The sequence below is a fragment of the Lissotriton helveticus genome, chromosome 2_1, assembly GCF_964261635.1.
Source record: "Lissotriton helveticus chromosome 2_1, aLisHel1.1, whole genome shotgun sequence".
In the NCBI taxonomy this organism is placed as follows: domain Eukaryota; kingdom Metazoa; phylum Chordata; class Amphibia; order Caudata; family Salamandridae; genus Lissotriton; species Lissotriton helveticus.
The window spans coordinates 1,544,188,206-1,544,200,922 of record NC_136059.1 but is presented as its reverse complement, the minus strand read 5'-3'; the positions used below and the strand labels follow the sequence as shown (position 1 = coordinate 1,544,200,922).

Below are 12,717 nucleotides of genomic sequence, written 5' to 3'. Positions count from 1 at the left end.
TTGTCCGGACTCAAAATGCAAGCCAGACATATTGGCTTTGCCAATGCATATTAAATCTAGCTTACTAAAATTTTAAAAACAGCATACAAGTTATGGAATGAAACACCTGAATCAATCTGAACATGGTAATTACCCAGCGTACATTTCTGGCCACAGCTGTTTGCCTCATGTCTGCCACTGCAGTCAGAAATCAACCATACACAAAATATTCTTGGCCCAGTCATACACAAAACTTTTTAGTTCAGTCTCAAAAGTGAACAGTTCTGTCAGAAGTCCTGGACTAGGTCTCTTTTAAAAATGCAAACTAAGCAAATCAAAACAAATGTTGGCCTTTTTTAACCCAACTGGTCAAGCGCAGCTCAAGTGCCTATGGCATAACATGCACAAGACCAGAGTCTTGGCATAAACCAAGCTACTTTTGATAACACAAGACAGTCTTCTGGCTTAGATTCTACTGTTTGGAGCAGGAATCTGCCTGCAATGGAACAAACGATAATAAAAGAGTGGAATGTCCAAAAGCAATTAATTATGCATGCTTCATACTAAATTCAAATATTTGAATCAATTACTTTAATGTTCAAATCTGCACACTTACTGGTGTCACTTTGTCCCACGTGCTCATCGCAGCCACCACTGCTGAAAGATTCGTTTTTCGTTCCTCTTCATAGTCATCCTGTGAGTTCCTTATCAGATCCCTGTAGACTGCTACGCATTCATCATAGCGCTCCAGCCTGTAGAGCTGAAAAAAATGAAAAGAATATTAAAAATCACCATACTGGTCCAGTCAACAGACTTCCAAGCATTTAAAACTCTTGGGATTTAGGAATGAATGGCTCCAAATCATACTCAATTCCTTTTGGTTGATTAACAAGAAGCAACAGGAAGGGGAAAGCATATGTTAGAAGTCCTTAAAACAAGGCTAGGGAGTTTTAAACCTTTGACAGATTTCTATTAAAAATAAGCATTTTAATGTTATTTAAATTCATTATATGATCATTTATCATATGTAGATATCCAGAAAGTCGGTCTGGATTTGCTTGAACCTGTGCTTCAATATTGAGGGCCCTATACAGGGGTGAGGGCGATGTCAGGGTCAGAGTATAGACAACTCGGGTGCCGTGCCTCTCCCAGAGAGGTTCATCTCCTCCACGAGCCTGGGCTCTTCCTGCTGAGTGGGCGTCTGTGGTCCTGCGCCAGAGATGGGTAGGAACAGTGCCCCTAAGACATCCGTTCTGCAAACTCAGACTAAGATGGGCCAATACACCACCACGGACCGCTACCCAATGGACGGGACGCCGAGAGGCTCCTCCCTCCCTGGGACTGACCTCTCGACCATCCTACAGGCTATCGGCACCTGCCAGTCTTAGGTATAGAGCAAGATCGGAGAGGTCCGGGTGGACATGGCCATTATACACCTGGACCTTCGTAACGCCACGGCCCGAATCTCAAAGGCAGAGTCCCATCTCTCCGCGGTCGAGGACGAACTTGGGTAGCTGAAGACCCAGGTATCCCGCCTACAGGATGCCGAAAACCGCTCGCGGCGAAACAACCTGCGCCTGGTGGGGTTTCCGGAGGGGGTCGAGCAGGGCCATGCAGACACCTTCATAGAGACATGGCTGAAATCCTGGATGCCCAAAGATGCCCTGTCGGTCTGGTTTGCGATCTATCGCGACCACTGTTCTTTGGCGCCTAAAGCTCCTCCCAGTGCCCCACACCGTCCCATCATAGTGAGGATCCTCAACTTCTGGTCAGAGATGCCATCCTCAGTGCGGCCCGGGCCCAGGGCCCCCTGAAGTACCACAATAACACCATGCTCTTCCCGGACTGCACGAGGGAGGTGCAAGCCCAGCGCCGTTCCTATGCGGACGTTAAACAGAAGCTCTGTAATCTAGGGCTTAGATAGGGCTGCCTCTTCCCAGCTCGCCTCAGAGTTATCTTTCAGGGCAAAACAATCTTTTTCGACACCTCGCAGGATGCCTGGACCTGGCTCACTGAGAATCAGCGTTTGCGAACTCGGCCTGCTTCCCCCCCCAGCCCTCTCTGAACCTCAGCAAAAAAGTCTGTCATCTCCCAAGCAACAACGGAGACGCACCCAGTCTCCTAGGAGGGGGGTTGGCATCATGGTCGCCGGGCCTCAGGACCCAGTTGTTGGCCACTGGAGGGGCTCCCCTCGCTCTTCAGGACCAGAGCCGTGCCAGCTCCATGGACAACCTGAGCAAAGATCCAGACCTTCCGGGGCCCCGCGGTCTGCCTTGTCAGACTCAGACCTTTCTAGAAGCCCAGCACTTCTGGACATCGGTGGGGATGCGGCAGTCTGATCTGTGAAAGGCCAGTATCGGTGTAGATCCCCCATGAACACTATCCACTTTGACATAGGGTGATGATCGTCCACATCTGTCACAATGGAGGGGTCCACTGTTGCAACAAACTGCCCTACTATGTGTTTTAGCTTGGCTGCCTGTTATTGTTTCCTTTTCAGTGCGACAGATCATTCAGTTCTGGAAGTATAGGGTGGGGGGGGGGGTGCTTTCGGGAGGGGGACCATTTTTAACCCGGCTCCGTTCGAGCCTCTGCCTTCTGTTGTTTATAGCATCTTAACACCTATACATCACAGCACCATCAACCGACAGCACACCACATTGCGTTTGCCACACCTCTCCGCCCTAATGGCAAAGCACTGCTCCCCCTGGGATCCGGTCCCTGCCGGTCCGTTCCACCCATTCACCACCTGCGACCCAGATGTCTACCAGCAGTAGGTCCCTCCGCGTTCTATCATAGAACGTGAACGGATTGCTGGACCGCATCAAACGTTCTGCGGTCCTTAAATACGCACAGTGCAATGTACCAGACGTTCTCCTACTCCAGGAGACACACCTTCTGGGAACTCACCACCCTTTCCTAGCACGGTATGGGTTTGGCGGGGTGTAGCACTCCGGTTTTATACAGGGATCCCGGGGGTTGCCAAACTGGTCCAGAGGGGCCTCCCCTTCACCCCTGAACAAGTGACGACTGACATAGGGCAGTTATATGTTCATGTAGGGTAGGCTTGAAGGACCATCTCTAAACCTAACTTCAACTTAAGTCCCACCCGCGACACTTCCCTCAACTCTACATCGCCTCACGGTCTTAGTCTCTGCCTTGCCCCTGGGTCAGACTATCATCGGGGGAGATTTCAATGCGGTCATGCAGCCGTCACTGGACGCGAACGGAACGTCATCCCCGGTACGATTAGCCCACGCCAAGAAACTGTCGGACTGGTCCGCGGCTCTAGGCCTATGCGACGCCAGGAGGGTTAGGAACCCCGGGAAAAACCATGTACCCACACCTTGGCAGCCCACCACACTCGCTCTCGCATGGACTTGCTCTTCCTACCTGCCACCGATTGTCAACACATTTCCAATATCTCGATTCTCCCTGAACGCGTGGTTTTTACAAGACGAAGAGGTCAAAGACGCGAATGAGGTGGAACTGCGGCACTATTTTCTTACTAATCAGGGTACGGTCCCCTCCCCGGGTACATTCTGGGAGGCTGGTAAGGCCACTACTCGCGGCGTGGCCAGGGTCCTGGTGCATGCGAAGCGTACGGCCCAGACCGCTCACCTGACTCTGCTTGAGGCACAAGCCACACGGCTGGAAATGACCCTCTCGGACAGTGCCGACGACCAACTCCGTTAGGCAACTGGCAACAATTTGTGACGAAATCTGACAGATATCCTTCGACTCTGCCAAGATGCTGTGGTGCTCCTCTGTGGCCCGTATCTACGGCTCGGGAGACAAAAATGGAAAGTTGCTGCACAACTTGGTTTCATTCCCCAGAGCCAACAGAATTATCCCTGAAATCTGGGACGCCGCTGGAATTCACCACCACACCTCTGGGGCCATTGCACAGGCCTTTGTGGGTTACTGTGCTCAGCTGTATTCTGCCTGCCCCCCCATCCTGAGGACGCCCTGGAGCCTCTGATGGGACCTGCGAATGTCCAGCTCTCCTGCCTCACCCGGGTGGAGACGACGGATCTGGATCTCCCCTTTACCTCGGAGGTGATACAGAGGGCCATCCCCTTGCTGAATCCAGGGAAGACGCCAGGGCAGGACAGCTTCCCACAGAAGTACTAAATGACCTACAGAGACTTGCTGGTGCCACAAGTTGTAGAGCTTTTCCAGCATGTGGCTGAGTTAAGCCCGTTGGAGGCACAAGTCATGATGGGCAACCGTGTCACGGTTATACCGTTCCCTGGTGAACAATGGCCCAACCTCTTTGGATTCGCTGCGAGCCCGCTGGGAGGGATGGTCGGGCCTCCTAGAAGATGCGGACTGGCGCGATGCCCTTATGGCCCCCAAAACCCTTACGACCTCCTCTAAACTCCGCCTCATTCAACTCTATGATCTCCATGTGGCCTATCTTACTCCCGAGCGCCTACACAGGGCGGGGCTGCGCTCATCCCCGGACTGCACAAGATGCGGCCGAGCTCCGGCTGACTTCTACCACATGGACTGGCTTTGCCCAGGTCTTCACCCATTCTGGCCGGGGTGGAATCTGAGCTCACACAGACCGTGGGTTGGCAAGTTACATATGATCCCTTACGTCTTCTCCTGGGATTATTTGATGGTTTGGACGGCTCTAGAACAGACAAGCATTTTCTGGGAACTACGGTCGCTGTGGCTAAACGAGATATTGCAGCGGTCTGGGCTCAGCACAACCCCCCCCCTACCCGGCGAAAGTGGCTCCAGGGGGTGGATTGGTGCGCAGCCCAGGAGGAGCCCCTCTTTGAGGCACGTGTTTGTCCCGTGAAGTTCCATAGGGTTAGGGGCAAATGGCTAAACCTACTGTTTTAAATTGTCTGCTTTGGCTCCCCCATGTAGCGGGGTGCTTTATTCCAGCTTGGGGGGCATGCATAAATACTCCTACCCTAACAGTGGGGGGGGGGGGGTTCTGCCAGTTGTAGATGGAAGTGGCTTTACTGAGTAAGGTGGATGCTGTAATTTTGTTTGCTTGGTTTTTTCAAACTGAAAATAAAAAATTGATTATAAAAAAAAAAAAAGATATCCAGAAAGTCTGTCATAGATACAGCCTTACCAGCCACATGCTGGGAACCCCTACATAAGACCAATATAAGCCTTCAAGAAACCAGTTTCTTTTCTCTGGAGGAGGAGCCTAGCTCGCGACCGAGATGGCCGCGCTTTAGCTCGGCTCCGTTCGCCTGCCTGTATTTTCACATTTATCCTGCTGTTATCCTGCCCCGGGAAGCCCTCTTTGCTGTGTGGTAGTGCTACGACGCCCTGCAGGCACTTACCTCTTGTTCCGGTTGTCCTGGCTGCTGTGGATCCGGAGCGGTGCCCCCCGATTGTTTTGTGGCGTCGGAGGCGGACTGGCCTGGATCTTCTTGCTGGCTCCCGGGCCGGACGGAGCCTGCGGTGCTGCCCTTCGGGGCGCGGTGGAGGTGGTCGGAAGGCTGTTGTTCGTGTAGGCCGGAGGTCCTTCCTGGCTGATTCCTGTGGGGAGGAGGCCTTTGGTGGAGGCGCTGCCTTCCATTGCCGGAGCTCCTCGTGTATCCGGCTTGCTCCCCCTTTGTTCTCCGGTCCGGCCATTTTGATTTTGCCGCCCGGACTCGGAGAACGGAACCGGCGGCGTTGGGTGGCCGGTGAGGTCCCTTTCTTCTGGTGGCCCCCCTTCCTGCCCGGGGCGCTCTGCCGCTGGTCGGCGCGACTATACTTGCCTTTCCGTCGCCCCGGCGGAGGTTGGCGGCCGCGCGGCCTTGTTGGGCTCTCAAATGGCGACCGACCCCAATTGTCTCGGCCGGGCCTGGACGAGCGCTGGAGGCCCGCCACATGGCCCGGGTGCCGAATACTGTAAAGGTTTTCCTACACTTAAGGAGGTCCTGGATGCCCTGCTCTCCTGGCGACTCTTGGTGGCCACGCCTGTCATTACTTCGGAGATGGTTCCTCGCTACGGGCCTCCCGGGCCCCCACGACCGGATGTGGCTTTGCCGTTGCGGGGTACGGCTGGAATTATCCTGGCAGAATTGGCCCCGGCTACGACCGCGTCCGTGGGTGTGCGGACCTTGATGATGCCTCCTCCTCCGGCTCTGCCTCCTTTACCTCTGGCCCGGGAGCTGGATTTTGCTCGGCCTGACTTTCATGACTCTCCCGGTTCCTTTTTGCCGCCGCTGCCCGGCGATCTCTCCTGTGCTGGCCCAGATGGGTCGGTTTCTTTGGACATATCCTTGGACCTGTGCCTGCATCGTTTGCTACACTTCGTGACTTTCCTGGATCTTCCGTGTTGTACTTCACGTGTATTTTCTGGACTGCCGTTGTATTTTCCTGCTGTCTGCCTTCTGTTCTTCGTGGCCTGGTCCTCGCTGGACCGGACTGTTCTCACTTTGGACAAACAGGGACAGGGCTGATGTGCACTGGCATCTGCGTGCGGTAGTCTTGTACTGATTTGGATGGTCAATGTGTCCTGGTATGGTTATGTGTGATTGTTTGGTGCTCTTGGACTTTAACCTGATAATCTCTGGCTTCCCGGGGTCTTGGAGCTTCGATTCAGGCGGGTGGCCGGGTGCGTTTCCTCCTGTTTCCCGGCCCTCCCCCGTGTATGTGTATGTATGTGTCTCCCATCCCGTGTTCCCTTCCCCTGCCCCTCCCGTTTTTGTCTTCTGTTTCCGACTTAACTTTACTCCGCTATATTTCGGGTTCTAATTAGGGCGACAGGCACGCTGCGGGGGGGTAGGCCGTAGCCTTCTGCAGGGGTGCAGGGTGGGCTTAGGGGTGGGTGGGTGGGGTCTGTCTCTATTGGGGGGTCTTTTTCCCCCCTCATTTCTTCCTTTTTTTTGTTCTATGGCTCTTGTGTATTCACCTTTTCGGGACTCTGTCTCCTCATGTGTCCCCCTGTGGAGTTTCTGTGGCGTTCGTATTCCGGTGTGTGTCTGATTGTGGCCCGCTGGTTCTTTTGGTATCGACTTTTTGGTATATCACTTGCCGGGTCATGTTGTTCTGGTTTGTCTCCTGGGGGTGCGTGATTTGGTGGGAGTCCCTCTTTTGTCCCCTTTTTCCCTCTTCCCCTTCCTCCTTTATGGGGGTCTCTTTCTTTCCGTTGGGGTGCGTATCGTATTGTATTTTGCAATGGGGGCCTTTTTGGTTCTGTCTCTACAATTTGGGTGGGGGCGGTGAAGGGTGAGCGCGGTTTGACTGATGCCATTGTAGCTTCTTTGTACGCCGATTATGTGTATATTCTTTGGTAGCTATGTTTGTATGGCTTTTTGTTTCATCCTGTGTTCATAAAATGGCGGCTTGCCGCGGCCCCTCCCCTGTTGTTCCTTCCACGGCCCGTTATTCTTCTGTTCCCCCGCCCCGTATTAGAAAATTAACCTTTTGTTATCCTGTTTTTGCTGATTGCTCGATGGCCTTTGTTGTTTCTCCTGTGCTCCTGGTGTCATATCCTGTGAGGAACTTATTCTCCTTTGCTACGTTTTTTACCGTGTGGTGGCCAGCCCGTGGGGTTGTAGGCCCGTATTTGTGAGCTTTCTTTGTACAATAAAGGTTTAAAAAAAAAAAAAAAAAAAAAAAGAAACCAGTTTCTAAAGCTAGCCTGGCCAACACAATCCCCTTTACTGTAGTAGGCAACCAGAGAGTAATTCTTACAGACTACAAGGTCGAGTAGTCCGAAAGGCCACACTACAGACCTAACTCACAATGGACAGTTTATGTAAAGTTAAAGGTGCTATCTCAAAGTAGAATGTTTTAACATGTTTCCATTGGGGACGTACGATTGCTCCAAACTTGAGGAATGCGCATCGCTATCCAGCAAGAAAGCGTGGTAAAGGTAGTTTGCCTACTGGGACAATAGCCACAAAAGGCAAGTGATGCAGGAAACGGTTTACACTGCATTTTAGGTTCAATGCAGATGTTTAAAGTTCCCTCTGTAATCTGCAACTAATGGACTCTTCGGCAAGTTTCAACCAGGGCCAACTAACGAAGGCTAGGATAATTATCTCCAGGTTAACCTGTAGATCAACTACTATTAAAATCAAGATCAGTAATAAAAATGGAAGGACCACCCAGTACAGAGAAACATTCATGTTTCAAACGTAGGTGCTGTCCGGGATTCAATAGTACACATGGCAAAGAGGGCCTCGCTAGGCAAGATCTTTCATAGTCTAAATATTAGTTGTCCAGTAGACCATGGGCAACATTAAGTCTCAGGTGCCATTGTGGATGTAACCCCCTATTGTGGCGAATCAGATGTAAGATGTCAAAATTGCCTGGAGCAATCAAAGATAAATCATCTGTAGTGTTCCATTTATTAATTTACAGAGGCATTTTTTAAGTATGCTTGCCGCATAGGTGGAACAAAGCTGTTCAAATAATGGCGGTATTACATTAATGCACCAAGGAACACTCAAACTAGATACAGCATCTAGGGAGAAAAAAAGGGCAAGAATGAGGTAAAAGGAGCAGGAAGGATAGAGTGAGAGCTTATTAATTTGGCTTCATATCTCTTGAAAAGTATATCTCCAGAACCTTAAGGAAGACGCAAAGGGACAGATTAATATACAGGGAAATTATTCTGTGATATCCAAGAGAGCGCAATTTAATCCAAGGAGTATCAAATCGTGTTGAAAAAATGCTGGTCATTTTCCTCTAGAATTTTTCTAGCCCCACTTTTACCCTCTACCGTCTCGATAATTTTTGGACACCTTGCAAGTGCTCAGAAGCAGATGCTTAGGCATGCACAGCTAATAAAGCAAAAAATAAATAATTGTCAACAGATAAAGCGGAGCCATTTATTAGGATGCAACATTGTATAATGTTGAGAACTGCTATGATTGTCAGTGGTGATGAATGCCCTTTGGTACTACACAAGACCTGATTGGAGATTTGGGTGGGGACTGTTTGGGATTCGCACTGCCTCTTCTTGTTGAATTGTCAGTTGAGGACAACAGGAACTCTGCAATCCTGGAGGGCAGGCAGTTCTGAATCCGCTTTGCAGGGAGGGGGGTATGTTTCAGAGTTTTATTTGTTTTGTATGGTTGGGTTGGGGGAGGGATTATGTTGTGGGGCACTGACACCGATGATTGCCTTATGCTCCCAGTTATAGGTTTGTTGCCCTTTCGCAGAGTGGCTTGCATTGCTATGTGGGGTGAGTGGTTGGGTGTGTAGGAAGAAAACACCCCCCTCCCACCCCCAATGGCTAATTCTTCTACCACTTCAGCCTTAAAATTCCTTTCCTGGAAGGTGATTGCGCATGGAGACAAATTTAAAAGATTGATAGTACTGCAATACATTAAACGCCTGGGTTCGGACATTGTCCACCTTCAGGAGACTCATGCACTGGGTAACACGTATCGGGCTTTGGTTAGATGGGGTTACAAGATGTTGGCCCATGTGGGGTACACTGCAGGCTCTAGAGGGGTGGGTATCTTAATAAAGAAGTTGTTCCTACTCACTATTCACCATATCTGGCAAGATACCCATGGGTGTTACTTAGCCCTCACTGGGAAGGGGAAACAGTCAATCTTTGTTCGGTGTACGTTCCTCCTTGCCTACACGACTCTACACTCCCCGAACTGGGTGCCCTGCTCCTTCAGATGCCGGAGGGTACATTACTTCTAGGAGGGGACTTCAATATGACGCTCAGTGAGCAGACACGCACTGGTGGACTTTCTCTTAGTCCTTGTTTTATCAGATATATGGTATGCCCACAACCCTGGGGAACACCAGTACACTTTCCTCTCTGGAGCTTATGGCAGTCTCTCCCATATTAGATTACCTTCTTACCCTCACACAACAGCTTCAGCATTTTCTGGAAATCTGCCACCTAGCTAGGGGTATCACAGATCACTCTCCAATCTGGGCAGTGATGGGTCTGAATTGGAGTTCTGAGCAGCGTAACATCACAGTTAACCCCTGGTACCTTAAAGAGCCCAACATTAGAGAGTCTCTTAGAAGTGACCGAACAATATTTTTCTGAAAACAAGGTTTCGGTAGACTCCGCACAAACCTTGTGGGAGGCAAGTTAGACCGTGATCAAAGGACAGGGTCTGTCCCTCATCGTGGGTAACACTAAAAATAAGAGAGCCAAGCATGAGCGTCTAGAACAGGAGTTCCAGCAACCAGAAAGAGGGTTGAACGGGATAATACAGGTGCCAATCATTTTGTCTGGCTAAAACAGCAGGAATATAGAGATGTAGCCTAAGATGCCGCAAAATTGAGTCATAGAGCCACGCAACACCGCCTCCAGGAAGTGGGTGATAAAGTAAGTAAGCTACTAGGCTGGTTAGAGAAGAGAGAACAGACTGCCCACTTGGTGCTAGAGGTTAAAACTGCCTCTTGTACCCTGGTGTGAGATAAACAACATGTGGCAAATGCCATATGCAGATTACTATGCCCTGATCTACTCCCTAGCAGTAGCCACCAAAGTGGAAGATTCCTGGCCGATATTAGTCTTCCACCATCTCACAGACTCAAATAGAGCACTTCTTGAAGACGAGATTACAGAAGAAAATATTGTGTGAGAAATCAGAGATCTGAACAAAGCAATCGGTCTTAATGGCTTAACTATTGAACTATACACAATTTCGACCGACAGCTGGCTCCTCATATATTATATATGTTTAAAGAGTAGATGAAAGATCACTCGCTAGGGACTAAAGGCTAGCTTCTATTGTGGTCATTCACAAGACTGGAAAGCCGCTGGATGACTGTCTCCTAAAGGCCAATATCACTTCTAAATGTTGAGGTCAAAATCCTGGCTAAAATCCTGGCCTCCCACCTGAATAAAGTGATCACAACTCTAGTCCACCCCAATCAGTCGAACTCCATGCCTTGTAAAAGCACCACTCACAATCTGAGGCACCTCTATGGCACCCAAAGCCAAACGGGCAACTTACAGGATAGCACCCTGGTGTTCTAACTAGACACCAAAATGGCATTCGATACGCTGGTGTGGGACTACATGTTTGAGGTACTAGATATATAAACCTCGGCACTCTTGTTCAATTTAATATTAATTCATACAGTTGTTTAAACAAGTCAATTTAAAGTACCAGCAGGACATAAATTTAGTTCTTGCCGTATCAATTTAATATGAATTTATAACACAGTCTTGAATCACAAATTTAAAAAGCAGTGACATTATTATCCAGGAGTAGACAGCTTGATGTAACAATCCTCCTTTTAAGTGTTGAACCGGCAGCCAACACGCGTTTCATTTCATAGAAACTTTTTCAAGGCTTTGATCATTGATAAAGTAGGCGGCCAAAAAGTTGTATAGAAATGTCCAAGTCTTGTATTGGGGAATCGGCTGTCCCTAAATATATTCTAGCTCTTTGTCAGAACAGAAGACTGCGTCACGTATTTTTTTTTGTATAAATCCACTGGTTGTTTTATAGTTTTAGCAGTCACAAACACTAGGGCTATGATATGCCCCCGTATTATACTTGGAACGACTGCGCAGTGAGGGAGACTTTCATACTACAGGGGCATATCATAGCACTAGTTTCTGTAACTACTAAAACTGAATTTTAATGTCACTGCTTTTTAAATATGTGATTCAAGACTTTGTTGTATATTCATATTAAATTGATACGGCAAGAACTAAATTTATGTCCTGCTGGTACTTTAAATTGACTGGTCTAAAGAACTGTATGAATTAATATTAAATTGAACAATAGTGGCGAGGTTTATATATCTGTTTAACGTTTTCACTGGGTCCAATTGGGCCTCGTGATTTGGCACCTTAGGTAGTGAGGTGCAGTCTTCTTAACCTTGAGGGGCACCAATACTTGGATATTTACATTTAATGCACAAAGAGAATACATGTGCTACCAATTAGACCTCCACTGCCATCTGTAAATATTGTCATGTTTGAGGTAATGGCTAGATTGGGTTATGGGCCACGCTTCCTGCATTGGGTGGGACTCTTGTACACTAAACTGTTGGCTCAAGTATCTGTAAACAGAGGAGCATCTCACGTATTTGGGCCCCACCGCCACCAGGCAGGGCTGCCCGTTATCCCCACTCTTTTTTGCTTTGATACTGGAGCCCCTCGCAGCCTGGATCAGGCAGGACCCACTGGTTTCTGGTATGCACTGGACTGACACTGGGAGGACAAAATATTGCTTTATGCACACAAAATTCTGCTCAATGTGACAAACCCTCTTTTATACGCTAGGTAGATTGATGAACATACTCACTTTATTTGGTTGATACACAAATATACATCCGGCTGGGGCCACAGCCTCGACTGCCCGAAACTGCGAAGCACAAATGGTCATAGAGGGTTTCCGCTATCTAGGTATTTACATAATGACTGACCCAACCTGTTTTTTTTGGCAACACTCTATCACCACTGCTGAACGGACTAAGGAGGGAGGTCTGCCATTGTAGATCCCTACCACTGTCACCTCTTCGTAGGGTGGCTTTATTTAAAATGATGCTCCTACCCATTTTCTATAAGTTTTACAAAAAGCGCCCTACACACTTCATTTCTCCTATTTTAAAGCCATTGATGGCAATATCAAGACACTACTGTGGGATGGGGGCCCATGTACGAATACCACTACACAAGCTTACATGGGGGTGGTACAAAGGTGTGACTGCCCTCCCTGATATTCAGAAACACTAATGGGTGGCTCAATTAACCGCTATCAATAGTTGGATCTTTTTCTTCGCGGATGAACCCGCATTTTTGCTTGGACATATAGAGAAATACAACGTGTT

At 49.1% G+C, this 12,717-nt stretch overlaps 1 protein-coding gene across 2 annotated transcripts in view; it reads right to left on the bottom strand.

The window, feature by feature from the left end:
* The window catches only part of SRP72 (signal recognition particle 72), a 278,175-nt gene that overhangs the window by 209,539 nt on the left and 55,919 nt on the right, over positions 1-12,717 (bottom strand). For both annotated transcript variants that reach the window (XM_078676511.1, XM_078676512.1), the window contains exon 4: positions 596-739. In XM_078676511.1, the coding sequence (XP_078532637.1) occupies positions 596-739 (144 nt within the window). The remainder of the gene's footprint in view (positions 1-595; positions 740-12,717) is intronic.